The 24525-nt window shown below is 42.2% G+C and overlaps 1 protein-coding gene across 14 annotated transcripts in view; it reads left to right on the top strand.

The window, feature by feature from the left end:
- ITGAL (integrin subunit alpha L) overlaps positions 1 to 24525 on the top strand; it is a 73991-nt gene that overhangs the window by 22247 nt on the left and 27219 nt on the right. For 4 of the 14 annotated variants that reach the window (XM_070231912.1, XM_070231909.1, XM_070231914.1 and 1 more), the window contains exons 3-11: positions 15060 to 15180; positions 16295 to 16397; positions 17044 to 17138; positions 17251 to 17318; positions 18540 to 18657; positions 18782 to 18912; positions 19355 to 19500; positions 22890 to 23022; positions 23184 to 23334. In XM_070231912.1, coding sequence (XP_070088013.1) covers positions 15126 to 15180; positions 16295 to 16397; positions 17044 to 17138; positions 17251 to 17318; positions 18540 to 18657; positions 18782 to 18912; positions 19355 to 19500; positions 22890 to 23022; positions 23184 to 23334 — 1000 coding nt within the window. In that variant the 5' untranslated portion in view covers positions 15060 to 15125. Of the gene's footprint in view, positions 1 to 9555; positions 9605 to 14915; positions 15181 to 16037; positions 16126 to 16294; positions 16398 to 17043; positions 17139 to 17250; positions 17319 to 18539; positions 18658 to 18781; positions 18913 to 19354; positions 19501 to 22889; positions 23023 to 23183; positions 23335 to 24525 lie in introns of those variants that run through there. The other 10 variants (XM_070231913.1, XM_070231911.1, XM_070231908.1 and 7 more) reach the window with 6 other exon arrangements.

The raw sequence follows: 24525 nt of genomic DNA, 5'->3' as shown, positions 1-24525 counted from the left end.
CCAGGGTTCACCGGTTTGGATCCCAGGTGCGGACATGGCACCGCTTGGCAAGCCATGGTGTGCTAGGCGTCCCACATATAAAGTAGAGGAAGATGGGCACAGATGTTAGCTCAGGGCCAGTCTTCCTCAGCAAAAAAAGAGGAAGATTGGCAGCAGATGTTAGTTCAGGGCTAATCTTCCTCCAAAAAAAAAAAAAAAGGAATTAAGGTAGCCCTTCTAGTTATCACTGTTTCTTGTTCATAGATCTCACGATTTATCTCTCATGACATCTATTTCTCTGCATGTCTGTACCATTCGCCCCTCACTTATAACTGGCCAGTCCTCTCTATGTTCTCCAGTTCAAATTCTGGTAGGAGCTAACTGACTGCTTACCTAACACCAGCTTATTATTTAATTTTAAATATTTATTAAATAAATTCTTGGCTCTGGGAATTGAGCCCTCTCCTTTCAACTCCTTCAAACTCTCCCTTGTGGACATGCAGCTTTTTGCTTCTAAGAACCTAGACCTTGGAAAGTAAGTCTCTTAACTATCCTTAGGGGCAAAGGTAGCCCCAAGCATTCACTCATCAGTAAATATTTACTGATTAAATATTTACCTACTATGCTCCAGGCACTGTTTTAGGTACTGGGGATGCAGCAGTGAATAACAACAACTAATAATACTGCCCAGTGGGGCCCCCCGGTGGTGCAGCAGTTAAGTTTGCACGTTCTGCTTCTCGGCAGCCTGGTGTTCGCGGGTTCGGATCCTAGGTGCCGGCATGGCTCCGCTTGACACGCCATGCTGTGGTAGGCATCCCACATATAACATAGAGGAAGATGGGCATGGATGTTAGTTCAGGGCCAGTTTTCCTCAGCAAAAAGAGGAGGATTGGCAGCAGATGTTAGCTCAGGGCTAATCTTCCTCAAAAGAAAAAAAATAATAATACTGCCCAGTGGAGTTTACATTCTAGTAGGGAAGATGAACAATAAGTTAGATGAATCAGTAAATTAGATAGGCTAAGCAGAAGTCTATAAGTGCTAAGGAGCAAAGATCTAAAGAAGATGAGGGAATGAGCCATGAGGCTGTCTTGGGAAAGCTAAGCAAGAGAACAAGTGCAAAGACTCCAGGGGCAGAGGTATGCTGGAATCATCAAGGAGCCAGGGAAGCAGTGTGGCTGGAAAGGAGTGTGCTAGAGACAAATTTAAAGAGATAATGAGAGTGGGGCCTGGCCCATGGCCAAGTGGTTAAGTTCGTGCTCCACTTAGGTGGCCCAGGGTTTTGCTGGTTCGGATCCTGGATGCGGACATGGCACTGCTCATCAAGCCATGCTGAGGTGGCATCCCACATGCCACAACTAGAAGGACCCACAACTAAAAATACACAACTATGTACCGGAGGGGCTTTGGGAGAAAAAGGAAAAATAAAATCTTTAAAAAAAGAAATAAAAGGAATCCAAATAGGCACTGAAGATGTAAAACTCTTGCTGTTTGCAGATAACATGATTTTCTATATAGAAAACCCTAAAGAGTTCATCGGAAAACTATTAGAAATAATCGACAACTACAGCAAAGTTTCAGGGTATAAAGTCAACTTCCAAAAATCAGTAGCATTTCTATACTCAAATAACGAGCTAACAGAACAAGAACTCAAGAATACAATTTCATTTACAATTGCAACAAAAAGAATAAAATACCTAGGAATAAATTTAACAAAGGTGGTGAAAGATCTATACAAAGAAAATTGTAACACATTACTGAAAGAAATCGATAATGACATTTAAAAAATGGAGAGATATTCTATGCATATGGATTGGAAAAATAAACATAGTTAAAATGTCCATACCACATAAAGCAGTCTACAGATTCAATGCAATCCCAATCAGAATCCCAATGACATTCTTCACAGAAATAGAACAAAGAATCTTAAAATTCATATGGGGCAACATAAGACCCCGAATAGCCAAAACAGTCCTGAGAAAGAAGAACAAAGCTGGTGGCATCGCAATCCCTGACTTCAAAATATATTACAAAACTATAGCAATCAAACTATAGCGATCAAAAGCATGGTAGTGGTACAAGAACAGACACACAGATCAATGGAACAGAATTGGAAGCCCAGAAATAAAACCACACATCTATGGACAGCTAATCTTTGACAAAAGAGCCAAGAACATACAATGGAGACAGGAAAGCCTCTTCAATAAATGGTGCTGGGAAAACTGGACAGCCACATGCAAAAGAATAAAAGTAGACCATTATCTTTCCCCATGCACAAAAATAGACTCAAAATGGACAAAGACTTGAATGTAAGACCTGAAACCATAAAACTTCTGGAAGAGAATATAGGCGGTACACTCTTTGACATCAGACTTAAAAGGATCTTTTTGAACACCATGTCTACTTAGACAAGGGAAACAAAAGAAAAAATAAACAAGTGGGACTTCATCAGACTAAAGAGCTTCTGGAAGGCAAAGGAAACCAAGATCAAAATGAAAAAACAACCCACCAATTGGGAGAAAATATTTGCAAATCATAAATCCAATAAGGGGTTAATCTCCATAGTATATAAAGAACTCACACAAATGAACTACAAAAAAAACCAAAAAACCCAATCAAAAAGTGGGCAAAAGACATGAACAGACATTTTTCCAAAGAAGATATACAAATGACCAATAGGCACATGAAAAGATGCTCAACATCACTAATGATCAGGGAATGCAAATCAAAACTACACTTAGATATCATCTTACACCTGTTAGAATGGCTATAATCACCAAGACAAAAAACAACAAATGTTGGAGAGGGTGTGGAGAAAAGGGAACTCTCATCCACTGCTGGTGGGAATGCAAACTGGTACAGCCACTGTAGAAAACAGTATGGAGATTTCTCAAAAAAATTAAAAATAGAAATACCATATGACCCAGCTATCTCAACTACTGGATATTTACACAAAGAACTTAAAATCAACAATTCAAAGAGACAAATGCACCCCTGTGTTCATTGCAGCATTATTCACAATAGCCAACACGTGCAAGCAACCCAAATGCCCACTGACTGATGACTGGATAAAGATGTGGTATACATATACAATGGAATACTACTCAGCCATAAAAAGAGATGAAATCGTCCCATTTGCAACCACATGGATGAAGCTTGAGGGCATCATGTTAAACAAAATAAGCCAAACAGAGAAAGATAAACACCATATGATTTCACTCATATGTGGAATATAAACAAACTCACGAACAAAGAGAACAAATTAGTGGTTACTGGGGGGGTGGGAGGTGGAGGGGTGGGCACAAAGGGTGAAGAGACACATTTACATGGTGTATGACGAATAATAATGTACAACTGAAATCTCTCTCTGTTAAAAGCTATTATGACCACAATAAAAAAAAAAAGAGTAAGCCTGTGAAACCCTAGGCCCCCACCCTCCACCACAATAAAATCAGAACCACTGGCCTGTGTGCTCTCTCTACCTGCGACCTTGCTGTGTGGCCCCAGGTGTGCTATGTAATTTCCAGGTCTTGTAAGTAATAAACCTTTATTTTTTCAAAATTTCCTGATGGGTATTGCCACGGGACATCTTGTCATCATAATAAGAACCACAAGGGCTGGTCTGACCACAACACTGGTTATTGATAGGCTGAGACCCACACAAAACAGTTGGTGGAGTCAGCAGGATCGTACGACTGCCCTTGCAGTTAACCAGGGGAAATGCCCTTTACTTGCAACTTGCTTACTAACCACCTAACTCAGGTGGATAACACCATCTGGGAAGGGAGCACGGCTTGCTGAGGGTCTATCACACTGCTGTGTGCTTTTGCATATTGCCTCTATTATGTGTTGCCTGTGATATCCAGTCCAAAAGGTCATGGCTGCCGTGATAATCCAAGGATCTCTCCAGAGCAGTATGATAGAGGCCACATGGTCTAAGAGAGGATTAGACCACTAATTATAAAGGCCTTAATTGACTATTAATGTGCATAAGGGTCTCCCATGCCTCAAGGCCAAGGAGAACCAAGGAGGGTGGATTGGATCACAAGGCTATTGTCACCACCCAAGCAGAGCCTCTAGGCTAAAGGCATGAGGAAAAGATTCCCTTAGGTGAGGAGGATAGGAGACCTCGGCCTAGGTGACCGCTGAGTCAGTGGGTGGTGCCCAGACTACATGTTCTAACCCAGAAGAGTGAAATAGCCTTGCAGCTGGAAACCCATGGCACCAGAGGGAAAATACAACAGAGGCCTGCAGGCTCTGTGTCATCACTTCGCTCACTACTGTTGCTCTTTGTCCCCTGACCTGATGGGATATTATGTGTCCAATCCCTAGTGTGATATTACTAAAAAAATAATGGACAAACATAAATGTCCTGAACTTCTGGTGCCAGTGCCTCCTAAGAACCCTGAGGAAGCACGTCAGCTCCTTGATAAATGCAAAACCCCATGGAATCTTCCTGAGCGTGACTCAGTGACATGGCATAACCAACGTGCCAAGAAGCTCCAGAGGCCTAGGGGCTTTCCCCAAAGACCCTGTGCATATCGTGCTAGTGGAAGCAAACCCCAATCCTGGAGATGTCTCTTGGGACACCCTGGAAAGGAAAACGGCCACCTATGAAGAGGGCTCATAGTGACATCATCCAAAATTTTCCAATAACAACACATAAGATTAAGGTAACAAGAAAATCAAGAAATGGAAACTAAGATCAGAAGTTATACCTTAACTGAAATTCAAACCTTTCTTAAAGATTTTATGCAGCAGGAAGAGGAAAAGGAAACTAATTGGCTATTGTGGGGTTTGTTTATTTGTTTGTTTGTAATGGGCTCTGAATTGTTATTTATGGCTGCCAAAACGTGTCAACTGGCCGGTATCTCTAAAGACCCTAAACTCCATAACTTTCTTAAAGATCCATCCAGGCTATATGCTCGTTTCCTCAAAGATACCACAGATCCTAAGCCCCCTTGGCTTTCCCCTGAACGAGAAAGAACTAAGAAAGACCTCTCGTGGGGTGTCCCTGCCATCAGGGAAAAGCTGACAGGGTTATTGAGGCCTCTAGTGAAGAGGAAGAGGGAAATGGGAGGGCAAAGTCCTCTAGAGCCACGGATATTTGTACTAGGACCCTCCATCTCCTCACGTGGATATTTATTGCTGGTGTGATGCCTATCCTTCCATCACAGTGATCACCGCTCAGGCTCACAGTGAATGGAAAACGTTAAGATGAAGCCATCTCCTGCAGCGAGCAACTGGTGTGGTCCAATGGGCTTATCATTTCCACGACCACAGTGACCCAAATGACCCCTTCTTCATTTCCAACTCTAAAGAGGACCCATTTGACCCTAAGTCCAGAGAATTATTCTTTACATGGTGCTCCCTCTAATTATAGTGTGGCACTACTACATTTTAATTAGGACTGCCAAAAACATCTAAAAGTCTCTAAAACTCCTAGGAGAAACCTTATATTTTCTTTCTCTGTCTGTTGAAGATGTAAACTTTACTATGTCTTTGAAATGTAAACACCAGGAGGTAATTAAAACTCTGCCCATACTGAAGAAAAAAAAAGAGAGAGGGAGACCTTTGAAAAATACAAACTGCTGTAAAGGCTCCCTTGCCATAGCCTCCATAAGATTACTTGTCAAGGGAAAATACAAACCTTAAAAGTCTTGTCCACAAATAGTAAAAAACTTTAGCCATCTGAGCAAGTAAACTTAATTTATTCTAACTGTTATTTATAAACTACTGGGTTTTATATTGTTTCATAATGGAAGCTGTAGGGTCTCTCTTTGTGTCTGTCTTTGGATATATGCTATATATGTGATATTTTTCTACTTTTTGATGGTATAGCCAAAATTAATTTGTAAAGATCTCTAATTAATTGGCTTGAAGTAAATTAAGCACTTATATACATTAAGTATATAATAGAAACTAACCCAAATGCTTTTCCGTTTCATGTGATCTGGAAAAATACTTGGTATTAAAGCTAGTTTAGGGAGAGGGGAGGGCAAAAGGGGTGATTAGGCTCGCATGTGTGGGGATGGACTATAATTAGTTTTTGGGTGGTGAACATGATGTAATCTGCACAGAATTCGAAATATATTACAATGTACATCTGAAAGCTGTATGACGTTATAATCCAATGTTACTGCAATAAAAAATAAATAAATAAATAAAGCTAGTTTAAGTTTATTGGTTTAATTAATATAGACATGTCTTCAGAGTTAATAGGATTAAATATGATGCAGATGTAAACAACTTTTAATCTACCTGGGTTTACTAGTCAAATAAATTCATGTTATCTCTATTACAAAATTTTTCTTTTAAGATTTTATTTTTCCTTTTTCTCCCCAAAGCCCCTCGGTACATAGCTGTGTATTTTTTTAGTTGTGGGTCTTTCTAGTTGTGGCATGTGGAATGCCACCTCAGCATGGCTTGATGAGCAGTGCCATGTCTGCGCCCAGGATCAGAACCAGCAAAACCCTGGGCCACTGAAGTGGAGTGTGCAAACTTAACCACTTGGCCAAGGGGCCTGCCCCAGTCTATTACAAAATTTCTCAGCAAGCAAGAAAAATAACTTAGGATGAGGCCTGACATTATCTAATGTCTAATGAAGTTTTTGTAGGTAATATAAACATAATTGTTAAGAAGAAATAAATTATATAGATGTAAGTGAGATAGGGGTTTTTAGGTGAACCTTTTAGTGTTGATTGTTTTATGATATGTCTACTTAAATTGTTTCCCAAATCTCTATGGTAACTTCCACCATTAGAATTTTGCTAAGTTAAAGTAAATGGTAGGAATTTATTGAATGTCTAGATAATTTCGAAATAAGATAAAATACTGAAACATTAACTGCTAAACAAGTCTAAGTTTACCTACTTTCGACCTCTTATTACAGAGGAACTAAAGACATTTGGATCTATTAGTAAGCACGTTTTATGCCACATTGAAAAATTGTATTATGAGGAAGCATATATCTCTAGAAATTATTAAATATATTCATAAATTTGCAAATCTAAAGAATGCTGGTGTGGCAGATAGTTCACAATTGCCTACTTCTTAGTTTTCACTGTAAATTAATGTTTCTGAGAGTTGAAAATTCTATTTAATATATGTGGTTAAAACTACCAGAAATATGGGCCAGCCCCATGGCTGAGTGGTTGGGTTCACGTGCTCTGCTTTGGCGGCCCCGGGTTTCGCTGGTTTGAATCCTGGGCGTGGACATGACACCACTCGTTGGGCCATGCTGAGGTGATGTCCAGCATGCCACAACTGGAGGGACCCACAACTAAAAATGCGCAAGTATGTACCGGGGAGCTTGGGGGAGAAAAAGGAAAAATATAATCTCATAAAAAAAAAAGACTACCACAAATAATAAGGAACACATCTCTGTGTGCAAGGAAAGTTGGATATGTTTTTGGGTAAGAAAGGTACAAAGTATGGAAATGCATTTTTGTTAAAGGAAGGGAAAATGATTTTGTCCTAAAGTCAGGCTAATTGTTCCATTATGGAAAGAGGAAAAAACATAGGACAAAAAATCTGAATGTAAAAAGAGGGTTATGGGGGCCAGCCCAGTGGTGCAGCGGCTAAGTTCGCATGTTCCACTTTGGTAGCCGGGGGTTCGCAGGTTCTGATCCTGGGTGCAGACAAGCAACTGTTTGGCAAGCCATGCTGTGGTGGGCGTCCCACATATAAAGTAGAGGAAGATGGGCACGTGTGTTAGCTCAGGGCCAGTCTTCCTCAGCAAAAAGAGGAGGATTGGCAGCAGGTGTTAGCTCAAGGCTAATCTTCCTCAAAAAAAAAAAAAAGAGGGTTATGGAAGGTTTGTGGAAAGGAATCTTGGGAAAGGAATTTTATGTGTGGTCAGGCTGGCTAAGATTAGAATGGATCTAATTAAGTTAAAAAAAAAATAATGAATGAATGAAATTTAACATCAAAAGTACACTGGTGTAAAATTAGAATTTGGCTTTCTCTCTGTTGGAAAGACAGAGTTTTCTTGGATTGTTGGTCTGTTCTTAAGAAGAGATTATGAGTTTTTCTTTCCTTTTGGGTAATCTACCTGGAAAGGAAAGATTTTGTGTCTTACCAAAATAACTTAATGTGCTTCATATTATTTTTATCATCAAGTCTTTGAGAACTTAAGTAAACCAAGTCTTCTTGATATTCAAAGAGCTAATTTTTGCTCAGAAGCATGTAACTTTCTGTATTTGCCTTCAAAATCTTTTAGTGTCATTTTGGTTAAATGGATAATTAAGTATTTTTTCTTAATGATGTGTGATTCTTTTTAGTCGTGTCCAAAACTTTTTGATATTTTTGACAAACTTCTCTAAATCAAATTATAAATGAAATCTTGTGTCTGTGTGTCTGTGTGTGTGTGTGTGAGGAAGATTGGCCCTGAGATAACATCTGTTGCCCAATCTCCCTCTTTTTGCATGAGGAAGATTGTTGCTGAGCTGACATCCATGCCAATATTCCTCTATTTTGTATGTAGGGTGCTGCCACAGGATGGCTTGATGAGTGTTGTGTAGGTCTGTGCCCAGGATCTGAACCTGCGAACCCCAGGCTGCTGATGTGGAGCGCACAAACTTAACCACTATGCCCCTGGGGTGGCCCATAAATGAAACCTTTTTGACTTGAAAATAACTTTGAGGTTTTTCAGAGGGTCCCTGGAAAATTGCAAAAGATTTGTCTTCTCTCTTTGTAAAGAGAAAGACATTAAAATAAATAGGTTTACTTGATATGTTAAATTACATGGAAAGCATTGTCAAATAAGAAATAGTACTACATCTGTATGGATATTCTTGTATGGATATATGTTGTTAATATAAATGTTCCAGAAATTATATGAAATTCCTAAAAATCTGATATGTATCAGTCATAATTCTATTATCTTAAATGTGTGTCACAGAAATAACCACCTTTTCTTATCAATTGCATTATAATGAACTCTAACCAGATCTTTAACCATGCTGTTTTTAAGCCTTTTATCATTTACAGACAGTTATTGTTTTGCTCTGATACTTTTGCAAAAATGTTCCTGCAAAAGTGATTCATCTTAGGGGCTGGCCCCGTGGCCGAGTGGTTGAGTTCGCGCGCTCCGCTGCAGGTGGCCCAGTGTTTCGTTGGTTCGAATCCTGGGCACGGACATGGCACTGCTCATCAGGCCATGCTGAGGCGGCGTCCCACATGCCACAGCTAGAAGGACCCACAACGAAGAAGATACAACTATGTACCGGGGGGCTTTGGGGAGAAAAAGGAGAAAAATAAAATCTTTAAAAAAAAAAAAAAAAGTGATTCATCTTCAGAGAAATTCTTCCATGAATCTGACATAGGACTCTGACAAGTACTCTTTACACAGGTCTCCAATAATTTTCAGAGCATACTACTGAAGTGGGTAAGAATTTACAGAACCCTGATGGAAAAACTAATGGCTTCATAAAACTTGTGACAAAAGATCAAGATCAACAAGAATTAATTACATGGGGCTGAATGAACTGATGAGGACGATTATAATTTTTTATGACTTTTTGTTTGAAACATTGTTGGTTCTTTAATCTTTGTGTGTGTTTTTTTTCTTTTTCCCAGTTTTAAGGAAACCTCCTCTCTTAAGCTATCTATGACTTCCAGCAATTTGGTAAGTATATCTTTATGAACAAAGATGAAACAAATACTTTTTCTCCCTACCTGATCCCTTGAGAATTAAAAAACTTTCAGTGAGTATTATTATTTTCATGGCAATATAGTTATTTGCATAAGTTCAATAAGAATCTGTTCTCCTTGTAACAAGACACAATTGGAAACATTGGTTGTATTACCAAGATTTAAACTGGAATTTCATATTTAAGAGAGACGTACATAAACTCAGATATTACCAGACAGCTTTAAGGAAGCTTTTATAGAACCAATAAAACTCCTTGGAAAAATTGGCCTGATACCTTGCTTACAGGATTTCCAGCAGCTTACCGGCTGAGTAAGGAAGGTTACTTCCTTGCAGGCCTAGGAACCTCAGGATGTTTTGGGGACCTCAAGAAGAGAGGAATTCACCTAAATCTATAGAAATTATAGGCAAAGTCTGATGGCAAGTATTTGGTTTGGCTTCTTAGCCTCCAGAGGTCTTTTTTTTTTTTTTAAAGATTTTATTTTTTTCCTTTTTCTCTCCAAAGCCCCCTGGTACATAGTTGTGTATTCTTAGTTGTGGGTCCTTCTAGTTGTGGCATGTGGGACACCGCCTCAGCATGGCTGGATGCCCAGGATCGCGCCCAGGATTCAAACCAATGAAACACTGGGCTGCCTGCAGCAGAGCGGGCAAACTTAACCACTAGGCCATGGGGCCGGCCCCTCCAGAGGTCTTTAAAAGTTCAATCTGAGATTCCTTATGAAAAGTTTCAGCAAAGCAGACTTAAAAGAGCCCATTCTTGCTGTACTTTTATGAATAACCAGGCCAAGTTTAATGAGACTAGACTTATTTTACAAATTAGTCTTATTTTGATTTTCCCTGATAGAAATGGGAGTGATTGTAGAGAGAAAAAAATTATATTTCAGTAACACACCCTTGTGCATTCAAATTCTAGTGCTGTTAATTGCTCTTGAGGTTTTGTTTTCTATGTGTAAACTGGACTAGATACTGAATTTGTCTCATTTCCTCTGATATCTGGCTACAACTCTTCAAGCTAACCTTTTGAATTTTTCTCCCACCTTCATGACTTGGAATCATTGAGAACTAAAACTGCCATTTCCCCAAAGCCGTGCAAGCTAAAGTGGAACAACTTGATACGAACTTCAGAGAAATTACAACAGCTCATGAAAGGACAATCTTTGTGCTTGTTGCTGTGTGGGCCACTCAGAAAGATCATCAGAGACATTCAAACTACAAACCAGGAAAATCTATCAGATTGCCCCTGTCTGCGCTCACCCCATCTGAAGATGCTTTGAGCCTGAAATCTAGAAATTCTGAATGACTGCCTTCAAAATTCAGAAACTGGAATTATAGTCTGCTCCAATTACTAACCATTGTTTTTCTTTTATTTCCATAGAAATTCCTCTTATTATGTACTTGATGCAAGTACTTGCACCATATAGGCCTAACTTGGGGAGCCCACCTACATCACCAGCTCCTGAAATGGAACACGACCATTTAACTGAACTGACCTGTTATCGGGACTAAGAGACTAATTCAATGAGATATAAAGAAATCTACCAACCCAGGACAGGTTCAAACCTGCTTATGCTAGATGGCCCAAGATGTTGAAATATTTTGCAGTATCACCCAAATCTTTGAAGAGATTTCTAGGGCCTTGAGATCACTGACTTAGTTTCATTACAGGACCCTTTCAAGTTTGGCTTATGGACTGTATTTCAGGATACAGTATTGCTTGTGTTGATGCAAATAATCCGTAATCAATCTATAAATCAAAGTTGGGGTGAGTTTATTATGAGCCAGATGTGAGGACCATATAGCCCGGGAGAGTCCTTTCACAAAGGAACAGAGCACTCCAAAGCAGTGCGGGTGTACAGAGTGGTTATATACCATCAGAGAGCATGCATCACATATGACTGAAATGTCCCTTTTACAATAGTTACGAAATTGCCCTGTCAGCACAGCAATTGATGGACACAGCAGGTAGTAGGTCTGCTGTCTTGGTGGACACAGAAGGTAGCAGGTCTGGTGTCTTGAGCTGAGTGGTCACAGGTGAGTGCAGCAATCAATTCCTAGTCTAGGGAGAGATGCTTACCCTTAAGGAAATGCTAATGTGGGGAAAGTTGCACCTTTATCTTAAGGTCATTTGTTCTTGTCTTTGGGACACAGCAAATGCTTAAAGTGGATATACAGTGCATGTTCAATGGCCACTGTCAGGAAAAATAAGGTCAAGCCGAATTAGTTTTACACCAAATGGCTTCCTCATATGCTCCAATATGTCCTGTTGCTTACCATTTGTTTATCATTTGTATAATTATTATAGGATTTGCTACTATAACCCTTTTCAGATATGTACTTTCTGGGTTACCATGTGACCTACCCCTGACTTTTAGTGTATCAGCTACTCAGGCAGCTAATGTCCTCACTATTGACTCTGATGCCTCAGCCTCACTGGGTGGATCGTAAGGTGAGCTCTGACAGGTTTTTTTTTTTTTTATTTTTTGTAATGCAAGTGCCTGACTTAAGTTTTGATTGTCAAGGCATCTACTTCAAAGAGGGCTACCTCAAATCAACGCATTGCCAGTCACACAACTAGGTAAAAAACAGGCCGTCTTCCTCCACTGAGGCTCTTTTGTTTTAGAGATCTTGGTTGATTTCAGTAACTGACAATTTGGGATACGTTTTTTGTCTTCCTGCTCTTCAAATCCCCACTCTTGTGTTATAAATTCACCAATAAAGAGTAAGCCTGTGAAACTCTAGGTCCCCACCCTCTACCCCAATGAAAGCAGAACTCCAAGCGCATGCACATGCTCTCTCTCTCTGTCCCTCTACATGGCCTCACTGTGTGGCCCCAGGTGTGCCATGTTATTTCCAGGTCTTGTAAACTTTTATTTTTTCAGTTTCCTTATGGTTATTGCCAAATGGCGTCTTGCAATCATAACAAGAACCACAAGGGCCAGTCCAATCACAACATTGGTTGTTGATGGGCTGAGATCAGCACAAAACACCTTCGCACTCGAGATGGCTGATTTGACTATTAATTCTGGCTTAGATGTTCTGTGGTGAGGTAATTGGAGTTTTTCCAAACAGGTCAAACCTATACGGTTAACTACTAGGACTAACTATTTTTTGTCATGAAGAATGTATGGCTCCAAATTGTTAACCATAATTATTCTTGAGATTTAGGAGTGTGAGGTAGATGTTAAAAGAGAGTCTTTATTCTTTTACTTTACACACTTTTGTAATGTTTGAATTTTAAGATGTATATTCTTTTTGTAATTTCAGAACAAAGCAAAAGAATTTGGTTAGATGTAAATTGGAAATACTGGAGGGAGAATCAAAGAAATCAGTCTGAATTATCTGATTTTAAGTGAATTTGAAAAAGACTATCTGACATCATCTAATTACTGTGAGCCAACTTGTCACGTTGTAGCTTCCTAGCGGTAGGTTATAAATAATCTGCCTGCAAAAGCCTTCCCTGTGGCAGCGGCATTGGAAGTGGCCTTGCAGGTTGAGCAGGATTTCCTCACAGCACAAGGAGAATCTCAGTGTCCTTCTCACTTTCCCAGAAACAAATACAGTTCCTCTATTCTGTTGTGTTTTTAACATTTTTTATTTTGAAAAAATTACGCAAGTTATACATCCTCATTGTAAAAAAAAATTCAGACAATATAGAAATGTATAAACCTTATGCTGTTTGGAGTGTGGTTGTGTGTCCTTTCAGATTTCTTACATACACACACACACACATAATTTCAACTTTTTTTTTTTTAAAGATTTTATTTTTTCCTTTTTCTCCCCAAAGCCCCCCAGTACATAGTTGTATATTCTTCGTTGTGGGTCCTTCTAGTTGTAGCATGTGGGACGCTGCCTCAGCGTGGTTTGATGAGCAGTCCCATGTCCGCGCCCAGGATTCGAACCAACAAAACACTGGGCCGCCTGCAGCGGAGCGCACAGACTTAACCACTCAGCCACGGGGCCAGCCCCACATAATTTCAACTTTTATTTTTCATTTTTTATTTTTTGAGATATAACTCACATACTATAAAACTCATCAGTGGTTTTTTAGTATATTCACAAAGTTGTGCAGCCATCACCACTATCTAGTTCCAGAACATTTCATCACCCCCAAAAGAAACCCTATACCCATTAGCAGTCACTCCCTATTCCCCACTCCCACCATCCTGGTAACCACCATATCTACTTTCTATTTCTATAGATTTGCCTCTTCTGGACATTTCACTTAAATGAAATCATACAGTATGTGATCTTTTATGCCTGGCTTCTTTCACTCAGCATAATGTTTTCAAGCTTAATCCACTGTAGCATGTAACAGTACTACATTCCTTTTCATGGCTGAATAACATTCCATTGTATGGATATACCACATTTTCTTTATTCATTCATCAGCTGATGGACATTTTCATTGTTTCCAGTTTGGGGCTAATATGAATAATGCTGCTATGAACATTTGTGTGTAAGTTTTTGTGTGAACATATGTTTTCAATTCTTTTGGGTCTATACCTAGGAATTGCTAGGTTATATGGTAACTCTATGTTTAACTTTTTTGAGAAACTGTCAAACACTGTTTTCCACAGCAGCTGCACCATTTTGCTTCCCTACCGGCAATGAACAAGGCTTAGTTTCAGTTTCTCCGCATTCTCACCAACACTTATAATTTTCTTCCTTTTCTATTCCAGCCGTGCTCATGGGTGTGAAGTGGTACCTGACTTTGCTTTTGATTTGCATTTCTCTAATGACTAACGGTGTTGAACATCTTTTCTTGTGCTTAGTGGCCGTTTATATATCATCTTTGGAGAAATATCTATTCCAATTCTTTGCCCATTTAGAAAGTCGGCTTATCTGTCTTTTTATTGTTGAATTACAAGAGTTCTTTGTATATTCTAGATACGAGTCCTGTATCAGCTATGATTTGCAAATGTTTCCTCCCGTTCTGTGGGTATTATTTTTTGTTTTTTAAATTCAGAATGAGTTACTAGCTATGCTGTTCTGTGACTTGCTCCTTTTCTTCAACAGCGTATCATGGATATCTTTCCGCTGTCTTATTTTCTTCCTTCCTCATTCTTTTGTGGCTACATAGCATTCCATTCTGGTTGTACCACAGTTTATGGACCAGTCTTCTACCGAGCTTTAAAGAACCTCAAGTTCCTATGTCAGTAAAAGACTAAGACACAGCACCTCTTGGGCTGGAGAGGTAGTCAACTCATTACTGTGCTATCTGCACCTGGGTGAAATGAAAATGCAAGCAGGCACAGGAAGTGTCTCTAACCCGCTTACATTTCCTCTTGACTCCTGCGGTTTCACAACCCCTACAGGCACAAACCCTCCACCTCCCAGTGTCACCCAGTGTCATCAGCCTGGCGCCTCAGTGAGAAAGTTTCACTGCAAGAGGCCCTGGGGTATTATCATTTCTCTCTTTCACCCTGTCTAGGTTGCCAGCAAATCCTAAGGGCCCCCTGAGGCTGAGCGTGAGCCGGGTCCCTCCAGCCCTTGAAAGATGAACTCCTGCATCATCGTAATGAGGCTGCTGCTGTCTGGGCCTTTTCTCTTTGGTAGGCAAGGGAGGAGGGGAGGGAGAGGGATGTGTCTGTGACCAGGGAAACTGCAGGGCTTATGGAACTGCAGTAAACAAGGAGCTGCCTTAAGGGTGGGATTGGACATAGGTAATGTGGAGCCCAAGAATCCTGGAAAAGGGGGAAAAGGAAGAAAGAAAGTTAGAATCCAAAGTATAAGTAAGGTATGGAGGAAAAGACAGAGAAGGGACAAAGGAGGCAATAGTTAGAGATGGGCGAGTGGAGTGGGCCTTTAAAAAATGCAGATGGTTAACGGGTACCTAGAGGTGGCCTGGGGGCTGGTCCTACCCATGGTACTACCTTTCTGCACCATCTTAGGCAAGTCCTTTCCTGTTTCTGGGCCTCAGTCTCTTCATCTGAACAAACGGTGGGGCTGGCATGTCTGACATCTTAGGTTGCTATGAAATAAGCCTGATGCCTGGAAGGAAAGAAGGCCCAGAAAGGACAGTTTGGTGTTTGCAGATGATGCCTAGGCTGCCTGAAGTGGGGCATGGGATGGGGGAATCTGAGATCTAATTGTTAAGGAAAAGCCTGGTCCATGGTGGGGTGGTGTGGTGTGGAAGGGAACATTAGATAATTGAGGAAGCAGCCTCCCAGGGATCAGGGGATCTTGAAGGCCTAAGTCTGTGAGAGGAAGTCTGAGGCTAATTATTTGAGTTCTCAGGGTGCCTGGGCCCCAGGCCCAAGAAAGAAGTGGGTGTGTGGGGAGATGAACCCTGCCTTGGGGCATCCCCATCGCCTTGGGGGCCCCTTCTCTCTGCTCCTGTCCCAGGCCTCCGCCTTATCCTTCCTTCTTTGCTGAGAGGCCCAACCGGAAGTTGTTTTGTCCTTCCCAGGCCCTGGCGCTGTCAGAGCTCTGGGTTGCGTAGGGAGGCACTGCTTCCAGATTCGCAGAGTCAAGGCTCTCAGGGGAAGTCCAAGGAGGCAAGTTCTAGCTCTGTCTCGGGGTGTAGGTGGCCTGGGAAGGAGAGAGCTGGTTTCTTGGGGTCGGCTGCTTGGGGCACATGAGCGGCGGCCAATCAGCGCACAGGGCTCTGGGGGCGCGGGCAGGCTCTCTGGGGGCAAGTAGGTGACTCACCCTGGTCTCCCTCAGCCCCAGCCTCAAGCTACAACGTGGACGTGCGGCACGTGCAAAGCTTCTCCTACCCACACGCCGGGAGGCACTTTGGGTACCGAGTCCTGCAGGTTGGAAACGGGTGAGCTGCTGCCCGAGGCCCTCCGCGTCCTGCAGAGCCTGGGACACCCCAGCCCCAGGGTTAGCCAGACCGTCAAATGGGCAGTCGTGGTAGGATTTCTCGGAAACAGGAGCAAGGCTAGCAGATCGTTAGGATGAAGACGACCCATCACTGAAGTGCCACATAAGTGCCTAATAGAAGGGGGAACATATCACTGCCCCTAAAATGCTTTGCAGCACTTCCCAGATTCGTGACTCTCTCCCCGACTAAACAGTGAGCTCCCTGAAGGCAGGGATTTTGTTTCCCTCTTTTCCCCCCTCATCCCTAGTACATACCTCAGCCTAGCACATGGTTGGTATGCCATAAATGACTCTTGAATTGATGACTGATGGGATGAACTCATACTGTGATATTCTGGCAGATCATTCTCGGCCTTAGTTTTTCTAGACGGTAAATGGAAAACATAATTAACTTTCTAGAATTCTGGCACATTGGATTATTTATCTGGGATTCACTAGGGAAGAGATGGGTACTGAGGAGCTTCCCTGAAGAGGAGTGGCTGTATTGCTTTGAGATACCTGGTGGGGAGTCCGAACCCGCTTAATAGGTAGGAGTGGGTGGGTAAAGACCTGGGCGACTTCGTCTCACAGGTGAGATTTCTCATCAGGGTTGTCGTGGGAGCTCCAGGTGAGGGGAACAGCACGGGAAACCTCTATCAATGCCAGCCAGGCACTGGACACTGCCTACCAGTCAGCCTGAGTGGTGAGTAACTGGTGAGGGATCTGGGAGGAATGGTTTCTCAGGGAAATTGAGGCTGGCCCCACCACGCTTGGATTACCTGAGTTCCTCCAGACCAATCTACTGGTGCCTACAGGTTCCAACTATACCTCCAAGTACTTGGGAATGACCTTGGCGAGAGACCCCACAAATGAAAACCTTTTGGTAAGAATTTTGTATAGTGTGATATCAGAGCCTATGAAGCTCGATTCTAGGAAAGAGAGATTGAAAAGAAGGAAGAAAAAAATGGATTAAAGATCCTATAGAAGGTTAAGGCATCAAAGAGATTCAGATTTAATCTGTGTTTATTGAGAACTACGAGCCAACTTTTTTCAAGACCTTACCTACCTCAGGGTTTTTTTCCAAATATGAAATATCTATGACCATTGGTATCTAAGATGATTATTGGTGGTACACAAACTTTTATTATTTTAATAGCTATATATTTATTTAATGACAGAAAAAATATACGATGAGCATATCAAATTCATGATTTCTTGGCTCACATTGCTTAGGATGGGCTAAAGTTAAAAAAAAGGTCAATAAAATATTAAGTAATTGGATGATATGCCTATATGGCAGAAATTGTGAAGTGGTACACAGATGCCTAAAGTTTGGGAAGCATTGCTTTACCTCTTTTAACCCTCAAGACACTCAAGTGAGATAAGGATCAGTATACAAATTTTATACATGAAGAAACAGGACCAAAGGGATGAAGAGGCTTGGCCAAGGTCAAATGATTTTAAAGAGGCAGAGCCAGGATTTGAATCAAATTCTCGTTTGATTCCAAGTCCGTGGCTCTTTATAATTCATCATAGCAGGATCCTTCTGACACAGCTGGTGAGAAATAGAAGGCTAACTGAGTGAACTATTGATCCAGTATTTAATTGGGGCTTGTTTACTTAGCTACCGTTACATGCCAGACATTGTGCTAGATTCTGAAGGGGAAAGGGGAGTGAGACACAAAGACGACTGTGACATGAGCCCTGACTTTCAAGAAACTGCAATATGGCAGGAAAGATAGTCACAAATGAAAGAAACAACATTGTGTATTCTGGCAATAGTGAGTGATTTGATTTGGCTTGAACATAGATTGTGTGATTGGGAATGGAAGGGGGTGGACCTGGAAACGTAGGATAGTGCCCAGCTGTAAACAATATGAACGCCAAACTAAGGAGTTTAGACTTTATCCTATAGGCAATAAGCGTCCATTGGTATATAGCATTGGTAGCAGGAATGATGTAGAGGCAGAATTACCTTGCCTTGCTGTTGGCTGTAGGGAGTGAGGTTGGGGGATGATGACTCTGAAGGTTCTTGTTCTTGGCTGATGCCCAGAGGACACACAACAAGAGGAAGGCCAAACCGTTTCACCTTTGCTTCCTTCAGGCCTGTGACCCTGGGCTGTCTCGGACCTGTGACCAGAATATCTATCTAAGTGGCCTGTGTTACCTCTTCCACCAGAATTTGAGGGGTCCTGTGCTGCAAGGGCGCCCTGGTTATCAGGGTAAGGAACTGGGGATCCAGTGGGTAAAAATACCTCCAAGTGGCTGCCCATACGTGGGAACCAGCATGGGCAGGCCAACCACTGGAGACACTTCACCAAATCTCTTTGTGTCTGGCCTCTGCAGAATGTATAAAGGGCAATGTAGACCTGGTATTTCTGTTTGATGGTTCAAGGAGCTTGCAGCAAAATGAATTTCAGAAAATTGTGGATTTCATGAAGGATGTGATGAAGAAACTTAGCAACTCTTCCTACCGGGTAAATATATTAGTTAGGATTCCTGGTTGTAGGCAATAGATGCCTACCTGAACTAGCTTAAGGCATAAAAGAAAAATTTAGTATGAAGTGTCTCTAGAACCTAAGGACGTGGCTGTAACTGGACTTCTGGAAGGGACAAGAAGGAGGGAGTAGAAAGCTTCTCGGGTTTGCTCTAGTTCTCACTTCTTTTTCTCTTTGTGCTTTTACTTCCCTCTTTTCTTCCTCTCTCTGCAGACAGGCTCCCTCAGCTTGTTTGGATCACATGGGCCTGTGGGAAGCCCATGATTTCTGTGTTTGTTTATATCTTGTCTCATTTTCAAAAGAACGTTTTGAGGCAGGAATGTGGAGTTGGGTTGCCATGTCCTGGATAAGAAGTAGAGATTGGAGCAGACAAGTGGGGAGGGAGGCATAACGACATTTCATTTCTTCCTCCTTTTTCTAGTTTGCTGCTGTTCAGTTTTCCACGACCTACAAAACAGAATTCACTTTCTCAGATTATGTTCAGTGGAAGGACCCTGATGTTCTGCTGGCCACAGTAAAGCACATGCGCCAGTTGACCAACACCTTTGGTGCCATCAACTATGTCGTGTGAGTTCCCTTTTGCAGGAGAGAGCCTGTCCAATAGTTGTTCTGTGTGCACTAGCTTCTTAAAGTGGCAGTGTGTAGGAACTCAACAGGTGGGTCCAGCGAGGAGCACGTTAGTGTAAGAATTCAAGTGAGACAATTTTAGTCCGGGTTCTTTTGATTGCAGGTAACAGAAATCTACTTTATACTAACTAAATCCCAAAGGGAAATTCTTGGGAGGATGCAGGGCTAACTCATGAACCTTTGTGACACGGAGTATTGCTAGGCCCCATGAGAGACTAGAACTAGCACTTGAAAAGTGATTGTGAACCGTGGCAGCCACAGTAAAGTCACATCTTAGATGGGGATCAGCTTTTGAAGTCAATGTATAAACAAAAATCTCAAAATTCAAAATTGTTTTTGAAGAATTCATTCAGTTGTTCATAAAATTCAATACATTCAAGTCCCACATTGGAAACTAGCATATCCTGATTTCCTAAATCTGCTACAGAAATTTGTTTTCCCAGAGTTGGATCAGATCACCGTGTTTAAATTGAGACCTAGACAAACATAGTTGGATTGTGTTGAAGGGCCATACTGTATATTTTAAAAATATCTATCTTGGGGGCCGGCCCCGTGGCCGAGTGGTTAAGTTCGCACGCTCTGCTTCAGTGGCCCAGAATTTCACTGGTTAGGATCCTGGGTGTGGACATGGCATCGCTTATCAGGCCATGCTGAGGTGGCATCCCACATGCCACAACTAGAAGGCCCCACAACTAAAAATACACAACTATGTACCAGGGGGCTTTGGGGAGAAGAAGGAGAAGGGGGAGGGGGAGGGGAAGAAAAGCAGATTGGCAACAGATGGTAGCTCAGGTGCCAATCTTTGAAAAAAATAAAAATACCTATCTTTAAATATTAGAGTGGCCCTGGAAACTGAGGCCAGTTTGGAGAACAAGAGAATTATATCTTCCATCTCATACTACCCCTGGACATACACTCATATTGATCTCCTGTACCATTACACTTATTTTTCTCATTTTCATTTCTTTGCTAAACATGTATAGTTGAAGTTGCATAAGTTAAGCATGCATGTGATATGTCTTCTCAAGACTCTGCATGTGTGTTTCCCGCTCTTTTCTTCTGGGTCTCACTTGACCCATCATGTCCACTTCATCCTTCTCTCTCTGTAGACAGCTTTGGTGGGTACATGGTCAAGCTATGTCTACTAAAAAAAAATGACAGCCTCATTTCCTCAATTCAAATGAACAACGTAAATTCCAGCTTCCAGGAGAGAAAATCTGATTGGCCGAACATGGGTTAGGTGTCCACGGGTCCACCCAGCTGTGGCCTGGGTCTCCTTTGTGGCATAGAGTCACATTGCACAAACATGGATTCTACAGTCCCACCTCTGTGGGAAGGGGGGCAGTTCTTAGAGAAAGGGGTCAACATAGCGTGGGAAGACACCCCAAAAGATGTCAATTGTGGGAGCAAAAAGGAGCAGTCCTGAAAATGTATTTTATAAATACTTCTTGACTACCTGCCTGTGTGCCAGCCAGTGTTCCAGGTCAAGAGTTGGCAAATTTTTTCTGTAAATGGCCAGATAGTAAATATTTTAGGCTTTTTTGACCACATACAGTATTTGTTGCATAGTCCTTGTTTGTTTTTGGAACCCTTTCAAAAATATGAAAACCACTCTTAGCTCATGGGCCATGCGAACAAAAGCCGTGAGCTGGATTTGGACTGCAGGTTGTTGTCTGAAAAATCTCTGCCCTCTTGAAACTTTACATTCTAGTAGGAGAGAGAAATGCAATAAACAGGATAAATAACTAAATTAAATAATATAGTAGAAGATGTAAGTTTAATAAAGAAAAATAAGGCAATATTCAATAAGAAGATCAAGGAAGGTATTTGAGCAAAGACTTGGAGGTGAAGAAGTGAGCCGTATGGATGCCTGGGTGAAGACCATTCCAGGCAGAGGGGCTAGCAAAGGCCCTGGGTTGAGAACACGCTTGGGATGTTCGAAGAAGAGCCAGGACATCAGTATGGCTGGAGAGAAGTGCGTGAAAAGGGAAAGTAGGAGATGAGGTCAGAGACATCTTGGGAGTTTGCATGGGTTAGGGACTTGGAGGCCAGAGTGAGGACTTTGGCTTTTCCTCTGAATAAGATGAGAAGTCATTGGAGATTTTGAGCAGAGGAGTGATAATCTGATTTTGTTTTTGAAAGGATTCCTCTGGCTGCTGGGTTGATATTAGACTATGGGTGGGGGGAGGGGGGAAGGCAAAGCAGGGAGGCCAGTTGGGAGGCTATTGAAAAATCTAGATGAGAGATGATGGTGGAAATCCACGAACAGGAACCGTGATAGGCCATGTCTACGTGGATGGAGGTTAGAGAAACATTTCGCATCCAATATAGAACTAGAGGCCCTGACAGCAGGCGTTTTCGGCACCGCCCATCAGAGCTCCTCTGTCTTTGGCAGCTTCCGAGTAGCTTTCCCACCCACCTCTCTGTATCTCACTTCCACCTCCCACTGTGGCCTCTCCATGTGACTTTCAGCTTCTGCTCCCAAGGCAGGTCACATCGTAAGTCAGGGGTTGTGAATTGGCTGCTTTTGGATTAATTGTCTATCTCTGGTTAGCTGTGGGGTGGGGAGGGAAGGCTCAGATAGTTCAAACAGAGCTGCTGTCCCAGCAAAAGCGGTAGGCACTCACTTCAGAAGGAGGGTGTGGACAGGGCAGGAATTTGGCCTGTCCAGTGTTCAGTTCTCTCTGCTTTCTTTTATTTCACGTGCATTGAGCACATGTTCTGTGTCAGGAACCAGAGATACAGCAGCAACCAAACATAGTCCTTTCCTTGAGGAACTCATGGTTTGGAGGAAAATTGACCCAGAAACAGGTCATTTCAATTCCCTAGGACATGCTGTAGCAGAGATCTACAGGCAGCCTGGTGGGGGAGGTGGCAGAGGAGGGGATATATGAACTTGCTCTGGAAGAGTAACTTTCCAGTTTGCTTCAGCTGTGGAACCCATTTTTTCCGTTGAAATCTTACCAAGATCATCAGCAGATCTACCTCATTAAAGGGTAGTTGTGGTTTAGTTGAAAGGAATGGTAGGAAGCCTGGAGTCTCCCCTTTCCAAACCTCCCCCTCACTGCCCATGGACTCTGGGACAACCTCCTGGCTGCCTAGAATTCAGGTGAAGACCACTGGTCTAGAAGGAGAGATGTGGCGGCAAGAGTGAGGTAGGAGGTTCCTAACGAAGAGAACTTTGAAGGCTGGGAGTACCTACCTGGGGAATGTGAGCAGGGCTTTTGCATAATCAGCAGGGTGGTGACTTAATGAGCAGGGTGAGGGGGTGGAGGAGACCTCAGATGATTTGGGAGGCATCTCTCACACCCACCGCTTCCTGGACACAGGACAAATGTGTTCCGGCAAGACCTGGGGGCCCGACCAGATGCCACCAAAGTGCTTATCATCATCACTGACGGGGAAGCCACTGACAAAGGCAACACTGACGCAGCCAAAGACATCATCCGCTACATCATTGGGGTATGGTCCCCAGACCCCTGGCTTCTTCCTGTGTCTCATCTTCCCTCTCCTGTTCCTGAACCCCTCTTGTCTTTCTCCTTGGGGCCAGGATCTTGTGAAATAATAGAAAATTGGTCTGTGATTCTGGGGATGCCAGCTTTTCTCTCTTCACTTCTTCACAGATTGGAAAGCATTTCAAGACCAAGGAAAGTCAGGAGACACTCCACAACTTTGCCTCCACACCCACGAAGGAGTTTGTAAAGATTCTGGACACATTTGAGAAGCTTAAAGATCTATTCACTGAGCTGCAAAAGAAGATCTATGTCATTGAGGGTGAGTGGCATCCCCTAGGAGTGAGAGCTCAGGAACTTGTACACAGAAACTGGTCTGGGACATTAGATTAGAGACACATTGAATAATAATAACAAGCAATTACTCAGTGTCTGACACTGTACAACGAGCTCTCCTGAAAAAAGGCCTCTTGTAGGAATTTAGGAGGCGATGATTTAGGAGTAGCCTCTATTTCCCTATGAAATTCATCTTCCTCTTGAAGCTCAGCTTGATCCGTTGTGGGGCCCAGAACTCACTTGTATCTTGCTAGTGTCAACTGAGCCCAGTGGAATGACTATAATTCCCTCCTCCCCTCACCCAGCTCCCTCCTTTTCACTTATCCTAGGCCTCAAATTACTTAATATGGGCAAATGGGCAAATGGAGCCCCTTTTTATAAGGACACCAGTCATATTGGATTGGGGCCCACCCTAATGACCTCATTTTAACTTGGTTACCTCTATTTCCAAGACCCTATTTCCAAGTAAGATCACATTCTGAAGTACCAGGGGTTAGGACTTTAATGTATATTTTTTAAGCAACACAATTCAAGCCCTCACAACTGCTTAGTTGAGTATTTGTACCTTGTGGGCTCTCTGTAAATCGTGGCTCTGATTATCTGTACCTCTTATCCTCTGTCCTGCCCTTCCTTCACTCATCCTTCACATCACAGTTTAGATAAGTGATAAGTTTCCTCTGATAAGTTCACACTGATCCCATTCTGGGTTCTGTGTGCTGCTGGAACTGCTGTGTGTTCACTGTCATAGCCCCTGTGACATACGTTGTGTTATAATTGTCTATCCACTGTCAGTCTCCCACCCTAAACTCTGAAGTCTCCTATGGCAAGCATTGTGTCTGCTTTTTCGTCATTGTATCTCTGGCACCAAATATTTAGTTACTCTAAGTATTTGTCCAGTGAATGAACAAATATTCATAACAGTTGCTATGTTTCTTGAAAGCTTACAGGTAGCAGGCACTTTATATCATTGTATTCTTTCCTCTCAGCATCCTTGCAAGGCTGGTGGTATTACTGTTATTTAATTTATTCATGCTTGCAACAACCATGTACCAGACCCTGTGAATAGGACACTCAGGGATATTGCCAACCCAGAGGTCATATTCAGGTTGGATAAAGAAAGACAGCAAACAAGTAAACAAACAGGATGATTAAAGATTATGATAAGTGCTGTAAGGGA

This window comes from Equus caballus, chromosome 13 (genome assembly GCF_041296265.1).
Source record: "Equus caballus isolate H_3958 breed thoroughbred chromosome 13, TB-T2T, whole genome shotgun sequence".
Taxonomy (NCBI): Eukaryota; Metazoa; Chordata; class Mammalia; order Perissodactyla; family Equidae; genus Equus; species Equus caballus.
Note: the sequence above shows the minus strand (reverse complement) of the source record. Positions and strands in the feature narration are given on the sequence as shown.